This window comes from Alternaria arborescens, assembly GCF_004154835.1.
Source record: "Alternaria arborescens strain FERA 675 chromosome Unknown contig_1, whole genome shotgun sequence".
NCBI lineage: Eukaryota > Fungi > Ascomycota > Dothideomycetes > Pleosporales > Pleosporaceae > Alternaria > Alternaria arborescens.
Genome location: NW_021167856.1, coordinates 413,407 through 431,107, shown reverse-complemented (window position 1 = coordinate 431,107; position 17,701 = coordinate 413,407). Strand labels below are relative to the sequence as shown.

The 17,701-nt window shown below is 52.1% G+C and overlaps 9 protein-coding genes across 9 annotated transcripts; 4 read left to right on the top strand and 5 right to left on the bottom strand.

Annotated features, from left to right (window-relative positions):
• Positions 1 to 308: 308 nt before the first annotated feature.
• Positions 309 to 2,246, bottom strand: AA0111_g164 (putative electron transfer flavoprotein-ubiquinone oxidoreductase; the record flags this gene model as incomplete). The annotated part of the gene is made up of 2 exons (XM_028647321.1): positions 309 to 408; positions 457 to 2,246. 2 exons carry the CDS (start codon positions 2,244 to 2,246, stop codon positions 309 to 311), a joined length of 1,890 nt encoding a protein of 629 aa, XP_028511949.1.
• A 1,278-nt stretch (positions 2,247 to 3,524) lies between these two features.
• On the top strand, positions 3,525 to 5,344 carry AA0111_g163 (hypothetical protein; the record flags this gene model as incomplete). The annotated part of the gene is made up of 4 exons (XM_028647310.1): positions 3,525 to 3,927; positions 3,976 to 4,406; positions 4,459 to 4,876; positions 4,926 to 5,344. 4 exons carry the CDS (start codon positions 3,525 to 3,527, stop codon positions 5,342 to 5,344), a joined length of 1,671 nt encoding a protein of 556 aa, XP_028511944.1.
• A 541-nt stretch (positions 5,345 to 5,885) lies between these two features.
• Positions 5,886 to 6,362, bottom strand: AA0111_g162 (hypothetical protein; the record flags this gene model as incomplete). The annotated part of the gene is made up of 1 exon (XM_028647299.1): positions 5,886 to 6,362. The coding sequence occupies one exon, from the start codon at positions 6,360 to 6,362 to the stop codon at positions 5,886 to 5,888; it is 477 nt and encodes a 158-aa protein (XP_028511943.1).
• A 469-nt stretch (positions 6,363 to 6,831) lies between these two features.
• Positions 6,832 to 8,493, top strand: AA0111_g161 (2,3-bisphosphoglycerate-independent phosphoglycerate mutase; the record flags this gene model as incomplete). The annotated part of the gene is made up of 3 exons (XM_028647288.1): positions 6,832 to 7,600; positions 7,650 to 8,232; positions 8,283 to 8,493. 3 exons carry the CDS (start codon positions 6,832 to 6,834, stop codon positions 8,491 to 8,493), a joined length of 1,563 nt encoding a protein of 520 aa, XP_028511946.1.
• Positions 8,494 to 9,291: 798 nt separating this feature from the next.
• AA0111_g160 (Calcium/calmodulin-dependent protein kinase type I) lies at positions 9,292 to 10,642 on the top strand (the record flags this gene model as incomplete). The annotated part of the gene is made up of 4 exons (XM_028647277.1): positions 9,292 to 9,495; positions 9,545 to 9,635; positions 9,689 to 10,019; positions 10,069 to 10,642. The coding sequence occupies 4 exons, from the start codon at positions 9,292 to 9,294 to the stop codon at positions 10,640 to 10,642; spliced, it is 1,200 nt and encodes a 399-aa protein (XP_028511945.1).
• A 346-nt stretch (positions 10,643 to 10,988) lies between these two features.
• On the bottom strand, positions 10,989 to 12,296 carry AA0111_g159 (hypothetical protein; the record flags this gene model as incomplete). The annotated part of the gene is made up of 1 exon (XM_028647265.1): positions 10,989 to 12,296. One exon carries the CDS (start codon positions 12,294 to 12,296, stop codon positions 10,989 to 10,991), a length of 1,308 nt encoding a protein of 435 aa, XP_028512323.1.
• A 382-nt stretch (positions 12,297 to 12,678) lies between these two features.
• On the bottom strand, positions 12,679 to 13,645 carry AA0111_g158 (hypothetical protein; the record flags this gene model as incomplete). The annotated part of the gene is made up of 2 exons (XM_028647254.1): positions 12,679 to 13,434; positions 13,562 to 13,645. 2 exons carry the CDS (start codon positions 13,643 to 13,645, stop codon positions 12,679 to 12,681), a joined length of 840 nt encoding a protein of 279 aa, XP_028512324.1.
• Positions 13,646 to 14,458: 813 nt separating this feature from the next.
• On the top strand, positions 14,459 to 15,803 carry AA0111_g157 (hypothetical protein; the record flags this gene model as incomplete). The annotated part of the gene is made up of 2 exons (XM_028647243.1): positions 14,459 to 15,230; positions 15,277 to 15,803. 2 exons carry the CDS (start codon positions 14,459 to 14,461, stop codon positions 15,801 to 15,803), a joined length of 1,299 nt encoding a protein of 432 aa, XP_028512325.1.
• A 68-nt stretch (positions 15,804 to 15,871) lies between these two features.
• Positions 15,872 to 17,290, bottom strand: AA0111_g156 (hypothetical protein; the record flags this gene model as incomplete). Its single annotated transcript, XM_028647232.1, has 1 exon — positions 15,872 to 17,290. One exon carries the CDS (start codon positions 17,288 to 17,290, stop codon positions 15,872 to 15,874), a length of 1,419 nt encoding a protein of 472 aa, XP_028512326.1.
• Between the last annotated feature and the right edge of the window lie 411 nt (positions 17,291 to 17,701).

The window sequence follows — 17,701 nt, the reverse complement described above, 5'->3', positions numbered from 1 at the left end:
CTTGCCTCCAACGAGGCCGCTCGCCCTCCCAGGGCTACCAGTGAAGTGTAACTATTCCAGACGGATGAATTGTCATTTGTTCGTTGGGTTAGCACACGCTTGAGTTTATCCAGGTATTGATCGGTTTCCGAACAAGGGGATCAATCTCTCTGTCCAAGCCCTACAAACATCCGAGGTTCACTTGGGCAGCAACAAGTCTAGGGCTGATGCCAATATGTAGTATGTATACATGCGATCCTTCCTAATGTACATATTTGCTGATCGCGTGGACCACGGCTTGGGCCATGGTCTCTATCCCGGCGTCTACATTAAGTAAGTACGTACTTTGGTCCCTCGCCGCCTTGTGGTGTTTGCCAATTGATGTCCTGATCGGGCACTTTGATATCGCAAGTCTTGCAGTGAACGCAGCTGTATGTTGTCAGCAGGCTTTCCAGCGATCCGGTCGACTAAACTTACTTTTGGGCGTTGATTTGGAACCTGACACCCAGCTCTTTGCTATCATCCTCAACGTATTCATAGACGCCGGCGGGGCAGAACCTGTTTTCGACACCCTTGTACTTGGGCCATTCCTTCTGAGCATGTGCATCGTAGTCTTTGACTTGAAGATGGCATGGCTGGTCCTCTTCATGGTTTGTGCCACTTCGGCTTACGCTTGTCAATATGTCGAAGCTGATTTTACCGTCTGGCTTGGGATACTCAATCTTCGGGCACTCGTCTGCAGTCTTGGTTGCTGCGTGATCGGGTTTGCCGTGCTTTAACGTCCATGGCGCTTTGCCTCGAAGAACATATGCTTCAAGGCCAGAATACATAATGCCTCCGTATATGCCTAGTGGAGTATGGAAAGATGGACGCATGTTGCGCACAGTCTTGAGCTCTGACCATATCGACGACTTGCGCATCTTGTCCTCATAGTCATACAGGAACACGGTACCACCGTCGGTATTGGCTTGTAGGGCATCCCAAGTCGCCTCGGCAGCCAGCATGCCTGACCTCATGGCGTTATGCGTACCCTTGATCTTCGGTAGATTAAGCAAGCCCGCGGCATCTCCAAGAAGCGCGCCACCGGGGAAGGCGAGCTTAGGTATGGACTGGAAACCGCCTTCAATCAGCGTCCTCGCACCATAAGAGATGCACTTGCCACCCTCTAATACATCCTTGTAATACGGGTGATGCTTCATCTTCTGAAATTCGCCATAGGGCGCCAACCACGGGTTGGGGTAGTCAAGTCCAACAACCAGACCAATGCTGACCAGGTTGTCACCAAAGTGGTACATCCAACCACCACCGTAGGTGTCTTTCGGCAGTGGGTAGCCCATGGAGTGAACCACTAACCCAGACTTGAATTTCTCAGGCTGTACCTCCCATACTTCTTTGATGCCAAGTCCGTAGGTTTGGTGTTGACTATCCCGCCTTAGGTCGTACTTCTTGATGATTTGCTTGGACAGACTACCATGGCAACCCTCACCAAGCAGTGTGACGCGTGCATGAAATTCCATTCCTCGTTCGAATGAGTCTTTGGCCTTGCCTTCTCGCGATATACCGAGATCGTTGGTAGCCACACCCTGTACGACGCCTTCATGGTTGTATAGTATCTCCGACGCAGCGAATCCAGGGTAAACCTCTACACCAACTTCCTCGGCACGCTCGCCAAGCCACTTGACCATCTGGTTCAAGCTTATTATGTAGTTGCCATGATTGTTCATCTGCGGAGGCTTGGGTAGAGGGATTGCGCTGTTCTTGGTCATGAAGTACATGTGGTCCCCCTTGGCGGGGGTGATGTCGGCGAAGCGGTTCAGGTTGTCCTCTGACCTCCAGTCGGGCAGGAGTTCGTCGAGCGCAGACGGTTCTATGACATTTCCAGACACGATGTGATCGCCCAATTCGCCCGCCTTCTCCAACACCAGAACCCTAAAGTCTTCATTGCCCGCCGCTGTCGCAAGCTGCTTCAGCTTGATGGCTGCAGACAGACCAGCAGGACCTCCGCCTACAATGAGCACATCCACTTCGTCAGATTCGCGTTCTATTGACTTTGGATCGAATGTGTCGTCCACAGCGGCGAGTCGTGTGCGTGGCGTCGTGGAAAGGCCTCTTCTTTGACCAGCAATTCGGGCTGCAGGACGGTACAGGCCGGATACATTCCGTCTCGGTAATGGTGCGCACGCGAGGGGCCTTGACGATATACGCGCGGATCGGGAGGTTGCAAGCAACTGCCGCGTTACGGATGCGGGGACTGATCTGGTGGCCATGGTGTAGGACTTGCTGTGGAGGCAAACAAATAGAATTGAATGCGAAAGTGAACGACTTGACAGATTTTTGCGCTTCCTACAAGACCGACCGGCGGCGCACTACAGGCCAGAACTGATAGTGCTCAATGATGAGGAATGCGACAGAATTGCGGCATTCAACATGTACGCTCGTCGCCAATGCTAAACCTTGATATGACGATGTCTAAAAGTTGCAGCCGAGGCTACAAGGCTAAGTGCGGGATTGCAATACCGAGCACGTCATTGGCCAAACCTTCCTCATCCTTCTCTCCGCACATGTCAAAGTCACCGCATCCGAACATCTTCATCATCAAAACCTTCTAGAAGCAACATCTCTATGTTGACGAATTTACGCGTCCTATCATGGGTTGATCCTCCGGTACATGTTCCGGCAACGAAGCGGTGATTAGTCCACAGCAGCAGCAAGGCACTCACGCGACACCAAGTATTGTATAGCAGAGACGCAAAGCTCTTTCAGGTTGAATTGAGCCTGGAACCCCCTTAGAAGCGGGAAGGGCACGTTTTTGCATCTTTGCATGTCCAGCAGTTCGCTCGGAATTTCCAGTGGGCGCGTCGGTGTGCCTGAAACCGGCAGAGATTCAGGCCCATGTTATGCATGCGAACCTCAGTCATATACCAAACTTATGCGTTTAGGGAGATATCTCTCCGCATATATCGCCCCTGCTCCATCTGCAACATGTTCTCAAACCACACACGTTCGACCCCCAGCCTGGATCTTCGCTATTACGACGACTATGCTGGCATGGGGCTTGCATCAGCTCTCTCTTCCGTAATTGTACTCTCTCCTTCATGCGTTTGATTCGACCGTTTCCAGCCAAGCTACGGACCCGATCGCATGTCAAACTTGATCTACAGCTGTCATGCGAGACGAGGCTTTCGTGCCTGTGAGAGAATTGTGGGGATGGCCGATGTTCTTCCTTTGAGCCTGGTCTTTCCAAGGCATCCTCCAACGGCGCATGTATGATATGCACGGCAGGCAACGAACGGTCATCCCGACAATCGTGACCTGAGCTATTCTAGGCACTACCTCCCTCAGGCACTCGTGAGCTCATATAAGGCAATGCTCTTATATAAACCAGTCTCCTCAGGCGGATAGAACGGCACGCTCAGCTTCAATCTTCCAAATCATTCCTTTGTGCAGAGCACCATCTGTTTATTTCAATTCTCAAGAGCTGTGCTCATTTTTAAGTTTCGACACACCTCGTTTCAATCCTTCCAAATCAAATCCCCACCGTCACTATGAAGACTTCTATCTCCATTCTCACCCTTCTTTCAGCCTCGTTCGTGGCAGCAGCCCCAGCACCTTTTGTGGGCCAGGGACCTGTAGTCGCGGCTGGTACCGAGAACGTAGTCATTCCTTCTACGAACTTCGGCCGCCGAGAGGAAGACGTTGTACAGAAGTTTGGAGAGAGAGCCCTCAAGCTCCGTGGTGCGCTCTTGGCTGCACGCGGCGGCATGGGCAAGGATAATGGTAATGCGGATGCTGAGGTAGCCAACGCTGAGGGCGCTGCGGCTGCCGGTAACAACGACGCTCAGGATCAGGCGGCACAGGATGCTGCCGCTGCTGAAGATGCCGCTCAGGGCAAGGGCAAGGGCAAGGGGAAGAACGCCGAAAAGCAGGCTGCCCAAGAAGCTGCAGCAGGTATGATTCACGGCTTTCCTATCCACACAGTTTACTGATTCTCATTAGCTAAGGAGCAACAAGCTGCCGCCGATGCTCAGGCACAGCAGGATGCTGCGGCCGCTGGGATGATGAACCAGGGCCAAGCGCAGAATGCAACTGAGCAGATGGGAGCAGCAGACCAAGCTGCCGCCGATCAGCAGGCAAAACAAGACGCTGCTCAACAGGAGGCTGCCGGAGGCATGAACCAAGACCAAGCACAGAATGCCCATGACCAACAGGCAGCAGACCAAGCTGCCGCCGATCAGCAGGCAAAACAAGACGCTGCTCAACAAGAGGCTGCCGGAGGCATGAACCAAGACCAAGCACAGAACGCCCATGATCAACAGGCAGCGGATCAAGCGGCGGCTGATCAACAGGCACAGCAGGATGCCGCGGCTGGGGGTAAAGACCAGGCACAGGACGGTGCTGCAGCCGATCAAGCAGCGGCTGACCAAAAGGTATGTTTTGAAAATCATATGACGAACCAAGATGACATACTAACCACGACAGGCTGCTCAGGATGCTAAGCAAAACCAGAATGGAAAACAGCAACAAGATGCAATGGACCAAGCCGCAGCTGATCAGCAAGCCGCCCAGGAGCAAAAGGGTGCTATGGGAGCAGATCAAGCCGCGGCCGACCAGCAGGCTGCCCAGCAACAAGAGGGTGCGATGGGAGCCGATCAGGCAGCTCAGCAAGACCAGGCAAAGCAGCAGCAGCAAGAGCTAGAGCAAGCTGCCGCTGAGCAGGAGGCTGCCCAACAGAAAGCCGACCAGAAGCAAAAGGAAAAGGATCAGGCTCAGTTGGAGGCAGACCAGGCGCAGATGCAACAGGATGCTGCGAAGGGCAAGGGCAAGGGCAAGGGCCAAGCTGCCGCTGACCAAGCTGCCGCCGACCAAGCTGCCGCCGACCAAGCTGCTCAAGCTGGAAGTAAGTGACACATACCGCCATGACCAGTCCCATATGCTAACTACCCTAGATGCGACCGGAGTAGTTGACGCTGGAGCCGCAGCCAACGGCACTGGCAACGCGAACAATGGCAACAACAACAACAACAACAACGGCAAAGGCAAGGGTAAGGGAAAGGGAGATGGTAAGGGCAAGGGCAAGGGCAAGAACAACGGCAACAACGGCAACAACGGTATCGCACAGCTTCTCCAGGAGGCTGAAGCAGCTCTTCAGGCCGGCGGACAGCAGGGTGGAGCCGGTGGAGCTAGTGCAGCTGGTGGCATCGAAGGTCTTCTCAGCAGCCTCCTTGGTGGTGGTGCCGGAGCTGGAGCCGGAGCTGGAGCTGGAGCTGCTGGAGCCGCTGCTGGTGCTGGCCAACAGAAGGCTGGTGGAATCGCAGGCCTCGACTTGAGCAAGCTTGGCATTGGACGCCGTGCCTTCCGTGCCTAGAGATGAGAGACGACCAGGAATATATCGTTGAACGGTAAAATTCCTTCTATAGTATACCCAAGCTCATGAGGGCCTTTGCTTCTAGATGAAGTAGATATCCGGTAATATCACCTCAGAATGATAACGATCTCCCATAACGTATCTACTTTGCACCTAAGATGACTCGTCCGTATTCCTCGCCCTTCATCCATCCCAACTATTTCTACATGTGCATTCCAGGCTAAGGAGCAAAGCGTGTTCTTAGCCGTACGCGCTCGACGCGTGATCGCGTGGTCATGTGAGGCTCAGAGGACTACCTGGGTTATGTGACGTGCTAGTAGCTATGCGTACAATACGATGCAATGCGCATGTTTGGAGTGTCAACACTTGGTCCTTGGGCCTCGCCTTCTGTGTACGAGATCAGTGCTTGTTCAACTAGGCGTGGACAAGTCGCGTACGATGACGAGCTGCCATTAGCCCTGGGCGAGAGCTAGGTCGAGTGCGTCCATGCAGTCGACAGATGTGCGTCCTAGAATGGATCAATCGTAGTGCGGACGGCGTCTCAGCCAGTCATACTCTGGTCTCCGTCTGCATCCTCTGCTTGAGCGACCGGCCGACCGAGCTCGTTAAGAGAAGCCTTCAGCCGCGCAATACGCGCTTCCAGGTCCTCGATCTCATCTTCTTGGTCTTCACATGTGCGATCCATGTCCGGCAAGGCTGTGACGGCGCGTCGTGCCTTTTGTATCTTGAGGCGGATGTCATTCGCTGCTGTCGCGACGTGTTGGATCTCGAGGGGCCCCTCTACGGCAAGCTGGGCAGGCGTTGGCGTCGCAGGTGGCGGCTGGGCAGGCGTCTCGAGAATGCGCTTGAGCAGCCTGTGGAGGTCAGGGAGCATGTCAAACGTCGAGGGCGCAGGGAGGGTCGGGGTGTTCGTGGTAGGAGGCGGCGGCGGCGCAGGCAGGGCTGGCGTTTGAGAGCCTGTGGGTGCAACTGAGGCTCGCGCTGAGGCAGGCGCATATGGCGTCGCGGCTGCCGACATGGTTGTGGATTACAACGAGTTCCGATTCAAGATGTTTAGCGTCGTGTTTGCGTCGGCCAGCCAGCACGCGTGGACGGGACGACGCTCCCCGCTCCTTTGACGGGTAGGGCTGAAGCCAAGGTTGCTGATTGGACGGCGATTCTGCAGATGACAATCGCTATGTCTGTCTGATAGGAGTTGTTGGATGTCAAAGCGATCGCCAAATAGCGCGGCTGTTGGGTGCGATTCGAGATAAGTTTCTGGGCGTGGGCTGTGGGGGGAATGTGGATCAGTCGCGGGAAGGTTGTGACGTGAACCGGCGATGCTTTTTTGAAGTTGACCATTTTAGCCCCGCCAACCCTGCCCCTCTGTCAACAAGTTGCTCCCTACGCTCTTCTCACTAGCCTTCTAAACCTCGCTGCTCGAGTGAATCCTCGAGTTTTTTTCTTCTTCCTTCTTATTCCTAAAATCACCTGACCGACTCGCAATCATGGCCAAGGTCGACCAGAAGACGGTCCTCATCGTTATCGACGGCTGGGGCGTCGCGACGGAGAAGTCGCGCAAAGATGGCGATGCTATCCTCGCAGCCGACACGCCTACTATGGACGAGTTCGCCAAGGACGGCTCCAAAACCGCACAGGGCTACACCGAACTGGAAGCCTCCTCTCTCGCCGTCGGACTTCCCGAAGGCCTGATGGGCAACAGCGAAGTCGGCCACTTGAACATCGGTGCAGGACGCGTCGTATGGCAAGATTCCGTCCGAATTGGACAAACCATCAAGAATGGAAAGTTGAAGGACGTGGACAATGTCAAGAAGTCATTCCAGCGTGCCATTGATGGTAACGGAAGGCTGCACTTCTGCGGTCTGGTTTCCGACGGCGGTGTCCACTCCCACATGGACCATTTGATTGCGCTCCTCAAGGTTGCGAAGGACCAGGGCGTCAAGGAGGCTTACATCCACTTCTTCGGAGACGGCCGAGACACCGACCCCAAGTCCGCGGTTGGATACATGGAGACTTTGCTGAAAGCTACCAAGGAAATCGGCCTCGGCGATATCGCGACAGTCGTCGGACGATACTACATCATGGACCGCGACAAGAGGTGGGACCGTGTCGAGCTTGGTATGAAGGGTCTAGTCACTGGAGAGGGTGAGGAGAGCAGTGACCCAGTCGCAACCATCAAGGAGCGATACGCAAAAGACGAGAACGACGAGTTCCTCAAGCCCATCATTGTGGGAGGAAAGGAGCGAAGGATACAAGGTACACTAACATGCTGAGCACCTGCATGTCTACTTGCTGATTCGTCCAGACAACGACACCGTCTTCTTCTTCAACTACCGTTCCGACCGTGTTCGAGAAATCACTCAGCTCTTGGGCGATGTCGACCGTTCGCCCAAGCCCGACTTCCCATACCCGCAAAACATTCACCTCACCACCATGACTTCGTACAACCCTAAATACACCTTCAACGTTGCTTTCGAGCCTCAGCGCATGACAGATGTTCTTGCCGAGACACTAGGAAAGCAGGGCGTCAAGCAGTGTCACGTTGCTGAGACTGAAAAGTATGCCCATGTCACCTTCTTCTTCAACGGCGGTGTCGAGAAGCAGTTCGAGAATGAGGAGCGTGAGATGGTTCCTTCGCCAAAGGTAGCTACTTACGACCTCGAGCCAAAGATGAGCGCTATGGCTGTTGCAGAGAAGCTGTGCGAGCGCATTCAGACCGGCAAGTTCGAGTTCCTCATGAACAACTTTGCGCCACCAGACATGGTTGGCCACACTGGTGTTTACAAGGCAGCCATTGAAGCATGCACAGAGACCGACAAGGCTATCAAGAAGGTCTACGACCAGTGCAAAGAGAGTGGATACGTTCTGTTCGTCACCGCTGACCACGGGTAAGTTCCCATCATCTGCATCTTTTGGGGTAGGGCTGACATTGTGCTAGTAACGCCGAGGAGATGCTCACAGAGGAGGGCACTCCCAAGACTTCCCACACGACTAATAAGGTGCCTTTTGTCATGGCCAACGCGCCCGAAGGTTGGAGCCTGAAGAAGTCTGACGGCGTACTCGGTGATGTTGCGCCTACTCTTCTTGCAACCATGGGTCTTCAGCAGCCTGAAGACATGGATGGCCACAGCTTGCTCGTCAAGTCGTAGAGTTCCATTTGCGATATAGACCAGAGACGACAGTTTTTGGATGCATCGTCCTGACGTTCTTTGCTTAGGTCCGTACAGATCTAGACGAGAAGAGCTATGACCTATAGAAACTCACATAGACGGAAATGAATAAAAAAGCAATGCAATGACGTGCATAGCCTTTGCTCTCGGGAGTTTGTTAGTTCAGGTGTCGCTTGCATACGACTGGCTATACATGTTGCGCTCCATGGATTGATACTGGGATCCTTAATCCCGGCTGAGCGGCTACCATCCCACTATTCTAACACGGGCAATCTTGGCAACAACAGGGGTAAAGTCACCGGCGGGGAATCGTGTGGACCCCTCCTTACGCACTTCAAGTCCCGACAACCTTCTTTTCCTTCCTCCCGTAGCTTCGTCTACTATATCCATAGTGTTTGAGACACGATTCCTTCTTGCCTTCAGCAGGAATACCGGCGTCAATCTCGGCCGGCACCAATATCATCTCACCACGTGCCACCAAGCAGCTCCACGAACCCACTATCGCCGTCGATCAGGAGCCGTCGCAATACTCCCGAGTCTCCACAAACTTTCGCTACTGCTCCGCGATACTCAATCTGTGACACAAGTTGTCATAAGCCCACATCGTGTTGCGTCGACAAGCTCATCTGTCGGTTCTGTGATCTCCGATAGCCAGCCTTAGGCATCGGTGCCCGACTGCGCCCTCCCAAGACTCTTGTAATCGCAACCACCATAAGACACTCCTGCTACAACACTTCCGGTCACGACGGTTCTCTGGAACCCTACTTGAGCTTAATAATGGCGACAAGGACTTCGAACGGCGCTTCTGGAGCGCAGGGTACACAGACGGCAGCGCAAGTGCAGCCTTGCAGATACAAAACTGGCAAAACTTTAGGCGCAGGCAGCTACTCTGTAGTGAAGGAGTGTGTACACATTGATACAGGAAGATACTATGCCGCCAAGGTCATCAACAAGCGGCTCATGGCAGGCCGAGAACACATGGTCAGCTTGGTACTAAGCGATGAAGGACGATAAGGCTTACAAGTGCCAGGTCAGAAATGAGATTGCCGTGCTTAAGAGAGTATCTATGGGTCACAGAAACATTCTGACACTCGTTGATTACTTCGAAACTATGAACAACCGTACGTTGAAGCCTTGCTTTGGCCAAACTTTTCGCTGACATGCATCTCTCTAGTTTACCTTGTCACCGACCTTGCGCTTGGAGGCGAGCTTTTCGACCGCATCTGCCGAAAGGGCAACTATTACGAATCTGACGCTGGTGATCTTATCCGTGCCACGCTTTCTGCTGTCGCATACCTTCACGACCACGGCATCGTACATCGAGACTTGAAGCCTGAGAACCTCCTGTTCCGAACACCAGAAGACAATGCCGATCTGCTGATTGCCGACTTTGGGCTGTCTCGAATTATGGATGAAGAGCAATTCCACGTCCTGACAACGACATGCGGAACGCCAGGTTACATGGCACCTGAGATCTTCCGCAAAACTGGACACGGCAAACCGGTGTAAGGCACACTGCGCCATTTCGTGATTCAGTGCTAACATCTGAACTAGTGACATATGGGCTATCGGCGTTATCACATATTTCCTCCTCTGCGGTTATACTCCGTTCGACCGCGACTCTAACCTCGAAGAGATGCAGGCCATCTTAGTCGCAGACTACTCCTTTACACCCTTGGAGTATTGGAGGGGTGTTTCTCTTACAGCACGCGAGTTCATTCGTCGCTGTTTGACCGTCGACCCTGCAGCGCGCATGACAGCCCATGAAGCCTTGTCTCATCCTTGGATCACGGAGCTTGGCAAGAATAACGCTGATGGTGAAGAGGATCTATTGCCCACGGTCAAGAAGAACTTCAACGCTCGTCGTACCCTGCATGCAGCTATTGATACGATTCGTGCTATCAATCAGCTGAGAGCGGGTGGTGCCGCTGGTATGATGGACGGCCAGCGTTCTGCTGAACCACGGAGAGGTGCCCCTCACGCCAACATCCCCCAGCCAGCTGACGAGCCAGACGACCCCATGGAGATTGACAGTAGAGGAAACGGACACGGTCAGACCGAAGAGATGATACAGGAGCAAGAGCGGAGGATTAGAGAGACCCAGCAAGGCCTGTGGGGTAAGCGATGATGAGCGGCACCCGTCATGTCGACGTCAATTCCCTTCTCAGCACACGTTTTAGAGTGGATACCTTGGACCGTTGGATGGATTTTGTTGCAATTACGTTTCATGCTAACATTAGCGAAAGACCGAGACTGAAGTACTTTGCTCTGCCCAGTGGTCTCAGATAGCCCATCATACAAGATGGTATCGTTTACAGGAAATCTTATCAACGATGCAGCTTACAGATGCCCAACATGCGTTGTCAGCTAAAGTCTTCACCTACACTGAAACATTACGCATATCCTGGAAGACCTGGCTAGATTCTTCCCGCCTTGCGGTCGAGAGAGCCATACGAGAACAGTAGGTGAAACACCTAAATACTGTACACCAGGCCCACATCAGCTTTGACCTCATCCCTACATAGCATCTCCCAGCCTCGTTCCCAGTCCTCTAGCCCCTCACCCCACTTCAACTCCAACATTCCTACCTCTCTGGCCCGTCTCCAGAACACCTGAAACGCAGCATACACATTATCAAAATACATGCTTCCAGCAGTCTCAATACCCTTTTCTTGCAACAAGCCCGCGTTGACAATGTTCAAGGAAGCTCTGTTAGCGAGCCGTTGCGTGGCCTTTTCTGGATCTTGAGGTGCGACCTCACCACCAACTGTCACTAGTGTGAAAGGGACAGTGGGCGAGAGTGAAGAAAGAGCGGATCGCCATTTCGCGTTTGCTCCAGGTCGGGCGCCAAAATCGAAGAAAACGATGCGTTTCGAATTCGAGCTTTTGATCTCTATGGCAGTTTCGTCGAAATTGTCATAGAGAGATGCGTTGTCGTACCATCCAGTTCTCTTGATGACCTCAATGGAGGCTCTAGATCCAATGCCGATAATACGAGCAGGTTGGTGCTCAGCGGGTCGACAGTGTCGAAGAACATACGCAAAACAAGATGCCGTCTTACCACTCGCATTTAGCACAACAACCGCCGCATCTCTCAAGTCCGCGTCTTCGACGCTCCACTCCCCATTTCCTGTGGGATGTATCCGGCCCGTCTGTTCCCTCGCCCCTCCGTCCACTTTCTGTGGTGGGAAAACATAATTGGAGAGGTTATGCGCAACTGTGAAAAGACCCATCATCAGCGCACTCCAGCCCAACTCGTCTTTTTGCTCAGTCTGATCAGCCATCTTAAGAAGCGGACCACAAATCCGATACCGGTTGTAGATCTTCCACAGATGCTGTCTATGTGCGTCCGTCACAATAACTTGGTCGTCGATCACACGACCATCCCGTGCGTCTTTAGCCCTTTCTACAGTTATATCCTCCCACTCTGTGCTACTGGGAAGATAGCCATACACGCTCATTCCTTTCTCAATGCCTTCGACAGTGCTTTCTAGAATCTCGGCATAGCCCCATGCTGCAACGCGGCCGTACCTTGCAGAATCGTCATACGGAGCAGGTGTCGTAGTGGGGAGCGGATACGTAGAGTACCAGCCCATTAGATGGCCGAGGCGTGCATAGGAGAGGTTGTTCGTTGTCAGACTGATAATGACGGTACGGAGGCGGAGAGAGGAGGGTAGGAGTGGAGTGGAGGGCTTCGGGGTGAGTGGAACGAGGTGATGGGATGTGTAGTTGGCGAGACTAAGGATATGGGTAGCTGTCTGGGAATGTGGTGATGGAGACATTGAGGGCAATCAGAGGGTGATGATCTAGTTTGGTATACGGTGGATGAAGCGTGTAGAGCACAATCGATGCATGAGCATATATATGAATTCTGCATCATCATCATGTACTACTGACCCTTTTGTTGGCCAAGACTTAGCTTATCAGTATTAACGCCCGTTTTCCTGTGACTCACAGTGGCTGTCTATGTAGAGTATCTGTCGCGAGTGTCAACTTGCTCAACGGCGATGTATATATGATATTCAACCAATTAGAGAGCCCCTATGCTTACGTCTAAGGATTATGCGGGACTCAAAAAGGGCGTCCTGTTCTAACCAATCTAGGATGAAGGATTGGTTTGTCCCCTCCCCCCCTTTCTGGTCTTTGTGCTGGAGCCTGATCCGTTTATACAAAGTTATTGTCCGTCCGCTCTTTCTTGTTGCCATTCTCCAGTTCTCCATCCTTCTTGTCCCCATCGACGACCTTGCCGCCTGACTTCTGTCTACTCTCGACTAGCGCTTTGATCAAAGCGACTGTAGCTTCCCATCCTTCTTTTAGCTTATCCTCACTATTGCTCAAATCAGGGACATGTAGGAAAATGACGGGTCTCTCATCCTCCTTGATATTAAAATAATGCGCCAAGCTGTTGTAGTAGATGAAGCCGCACAAGAAGTTTCCGGCATCGGTGCTGATGCGCACGTCAGTGCATCCTTCATTGTTTTTAGTGCCGTTGGCAGATGTGTTTCCCAAGTTCGCTTTCCAGCGCGCAAGGACGTCAGATGTATCGAAGCTAGTCTTTAATTTGTGTGGGTATTTTGAAGATGGGAAATGCTCCTCTGCTGCAGAGTCTTCGAATCGTTGGCCGTCTACGTCCGGAATCTTCCCGTACCCATGACTGTGGGATCCTTGCTCGATGGCGAAGTAGTTTCGTCCGGCTGCTAGACCGATGTGCAGCACAATATCTGGGGAGGGATAGAGAGGATTGGCTGGTGGAAGAAGCTGGGGAACGAGATTGACGACAGTGTTATATGCTACGCGGATAGGCTCATGGTAAACGTGTATGTTGATCGGAGTTTGGTTTTTGGGTGACTTTGGTATCAGAGCTGGAAGTGTGGAAGCGATATCCCAGGAAGAGTTCTTGGGTACTTTCGCTAAAAATGGCTGGATACATGTTAGTCTGTCAAATGATTGCATCCAATGTGCCTGGTTAGAAGCACAATAGGAGGTGTGGGCCGGATTACAGAGCATTGGAGAAAACACAGGGAATTGGAGGGAAATATTGACATACACCAAATCCAGTGACCAGTACGGTTACTGGTTTCTCTCCCTCTTCGTTTGGGGGCTGCAGAGCAGCATAGCTTGATGGCGGCATTGATAATCGGACTTAACAGATGATAGAATTAAGAAACGAGATGAACCCGACAGAAGAGACTACCGTAGTGTTAGCACATGCAGCGAAATTCCCGTGTGAAGGTTTTGAGAACGGTATTGCGTGTGACGATGATATGCAGCTGCGAAAGAGCGAGCTGATGACGGCATGACGAGACTGGGAAAAGGTCACGTATACATGATAGAGCTCAACAACAATACACGTCTTTGAACTACCTCACATCCATGGGAACAGCAATACTTACAGCTACGGAAATATGTCAAATGAGTCGAGGACACACGATGATCACTGCCTGCGTTACCAAAAGGATTGCGGTCAGGTCGTGGATGTAATTCGGCACTCGGCTAGGTTTAGCGCCTGATAGAGGAGGTCCCTGGTGACATGCGCAATGCCTCAACCGCCGACTTCATTCCCGAACAGTCGTCTACCCCACACATTTACACAAATGCCCCACTTCACGGCGAGTTGTCCAATACCGCCTGGCGCTTTTCTTCTCGGATGAGCTCTTGTCCAGCATGCTCAGTATCGGGTAGTGCACTCGTCCAAATGATGCACACGCCGTTGCGTACTAACATGCGGGTGTCGTGTTATTCTGGGTACTGCAGGACCACTGCATAAGTACGCAGTAGATGACGTCTAGCGAGCTGTCGTCCCACGCGCCACCGAAGTGTATATCGGTAAAGATCAAAGTGAGTACGCAAAGCCGCGACTGGCAATGGTTTTGCTCTTCCATCGCAGTCGCAGTAGCTAACACCAACCATTGAAGACATCTCCCTCGGTCTCAAGCTCAACCAGATGGCTCCAACAAGCTCGTCTTCGAAGCCCTACTCCCTCGCTATAGTAGGCGGTGGAATATCCGGCCTCTGCCTTACAATAGCCCTCGTCCAATTCGATGTTCCTGTCACCATCTATGAAGCCGCACCGCACTTTGGTGAAATCGGAGCTGGGGTCGCATTCGGTCCCAATGCTGGACGTGCGATGGAGTTCCTGTCCCCAAAGATATACCAGGCTTTTTTGAAATGCAAGACAGGGAACGCAGACAACTCCAAGATGGATTCCTGGTTCACAATTCGGGTGGGAGACGCTAGGAGAGAGGACAAGGAGGGATATGTGAGAGAGGGCAAGAAAGTCGGCGATGCACTTTTTGAGGTGCCCATGCATTCGAGCGGAGGGCGCGGCGGTGTATACAGAGCACACTTCTTGGACGAACTTGTCAAAGACGTACCCGATGGTGTTGCCAAGTTCGACAAGAGGCTTGTGGAGATGAATGAAGCTCAAGATGGCTCTGGAGATATCGTGCTTAAGTTCGCTGATGGCTCGACAGCACAGCACAGCGCCGTGATTGGCTGCGACGGCATAAAGTCCTTGACGAGGAAGTGGTTAGTTGGAAGAGACAATCCCGCGTCCAAGGCTGTCTTTTCTGGAAAGTATGCCTATAGAGGGCTGATACCCATGGACAAGGCCGTCGAACTGTTGGGCGATGATGTAGCACGGAACAGCCAGATGTATCTTGGCTATCATGGCCACTTGCTCACGTTTCCAATTGAGCATGGAAAGACGATGAATGGTAAGGTCAGTCATCGTCTAGAGAGGACATTTGCTAACTGTGGTAGTGGTCGCATTTAACTCTCGCGATACCTGGGACGATGAGAAATGGGTTGTGACTACATCGAAGGAGGAGATGGAGGCAGATTTTAAAGAGTGGGGTCCACATGTTCAAAAGATTGTCGGGGCAATGCAGAAGCCAGATATTTGGGCGCTCTTCCAGCATCCACCCTGCGACACCTATGCCAAAGGCCGTGTCTGTCTACTTGGAGACGCAGCGCATGCGACCACACCCCATCAAGGCGCTGGCGCTGGCCAGTGTATAGAGGACTCTTACATCCTCGCTAATCTAGTCAAGGACGCGAATAACGTTGACGAGTTGCAGCGAGCCTTTGGCGCGTTCGACCAGGTCAGACGGGAGAGGACACAGAAGATCGTGAAAACAAGTTACGAAGCTGGCAAGTTGTACGATTTCGAGCTGTTCGGAGACGACCTTGATAAAATCGAGGAAAACTATATGCACAGGATGAGATGGATTTGGGATGTTGATCTGAAAGCACAATTGGAGCAGGCGCAGAAGATTATGAAGCAGTAGACGTGATGGATGGTTCTAAACTCGTACTTTGGATGACATACACGTCGGCCATCAACGAAGCTTCTTGCCTAATCCATGACATCATCTCTCAGAGAGAAGATTTGCCTCAGCACTTCATCCGTTTTCGCACCGATTCCATTGTGGTACATCGTGTTCGTAATGAAAGTCTTGCATCCCCTGATAGAATTTGCTGTCTCCATGCTCAGATCAAGGTCAACATACATGTCGTCAACGTAGACTGCAGCATAAGTAGGCACGTCGTTCTTCTTCAGCTGCTCTTTGTCGTACAGTTGCGGCCAGTCTTTCTCTTCGGCCAGAAGGTTGCCAACAGTCTTGAGCTTGGCGAGCTCTGGGTAAACATCGAACATGAAGGGATAGATCATCTCGCCTGTAAAGTAGACAGGCTCGTCGCCATCCACACAGGAAAGCGAGAACTCGGGGTGTTTGGAAATGAGACGCTCCGCAGACCAATTCGACGCCTTTCCTTGACAATAGATTGGCTCATGGAGAAGTGCATAAATGACGTTCGTGTCCCAGCTCTGTGCTGCCTCTAGCGCGAGAACGGTGGGTCGTGTCAAATGTCCGAATTGGGTCAGATCAGTATCGGCGCGGAGAACAAATTCGTGGACATCATCAAAACCTCCATGTTTACCGAAGTAGATTCCAAGCTGCAGGAAGCGACGTGCAGAAAGGAAGCCTTCGCCGCCTTGGACGCGCACAGTCGTGTCGCCGAAACGAGAGAGGAGTTTGACAATGCGTTTAACGCGATCAATGTCTTCAGGATACTTTGCGTAATATCCTTCGTTCCTGCTCTTGACACGTGCGTATAGGCGCTCGTAAACTTCATCTGGGTCATCTCTTAGTGGTGGCAAGCCGCCAAAAAGAAACGCTTCTTTGACTCCTTCGGGGTAGTGAGACAAGTAAGTCAAGCAACAGAATCCTCCAAAGCTCTGTCCCATGATGCTCCATTTCTTTTTCTCTTCGGGGTAATCCTCGGTCAATGCTTTTCTTACGGCCTCGCAGTCCTTGACAATACTATCAGCCCTGAAGCTCTTCATATAATCTGCCTGCACTTTCTCGTCACCCCTTAACTGTAAACTTGACTGGCTTATTGCAGTTGAAAGACCAGTTCCACGTTGGTCTAGCATGAGCACTCGGTAACCTTTATCGAGAATTGTTTGAGTCCATGAGACTTTTTCGGGGCTTCGGCACTCGAAGCCTGGGCCGCCTTGCAGATATACGAGCCATGGAAGCTGGGTCTTGGAGAGCTCGAGATGTGACTTTGAAGTGTAGTCTGCGGGCTTCTCGGCTTTCAGAGCAGAGCGTGCGAAGAGCTGGATTGTTCCTGCCGAAGGATTGCCTAGAGAGGAAGGAAGTGTCAGCACGATAGTATCATCATATATAGCTATTGAGCTCGCAGTCCTGCTCTGTGTTACGACTTTCAGATAGCAAACGACGATTTGAAAATGGGTTTTGCAACGTACCATAGTCACGAGGTACTTCGAAGAAGTGCTCCGTAATTCGTAGCTTGCCTGACTATGATTAGTTCGGAGAGCTGGCCGAGTGTGCGAGGTTAGTGTAATACCAGGAACTACGTGACTCTTCTGTCCTAGGATCTTTGCCGCTTGTATCATTTTCGTCATCGTTTGTAGTGTTAGATGTAAGGCGGGGAGTGAATGTATGGTTGCTATCGATAAGGAAGCCCACCCCGTAGCGCCTGCTCCGAAGGATTTACGATACTGAACAGGCTGCACGCGACAATTCGCACTTGCACTTGCAAGAACGTGCTTATTGATTAGGGTTATTCGGAATTGAATACTTGATTGCAATCACTTCGGGTGTTTGCAAAGTCAGAAGCAAGGTGCTGTAGAATCAACGCCAACGTTGGGAAAATTTCC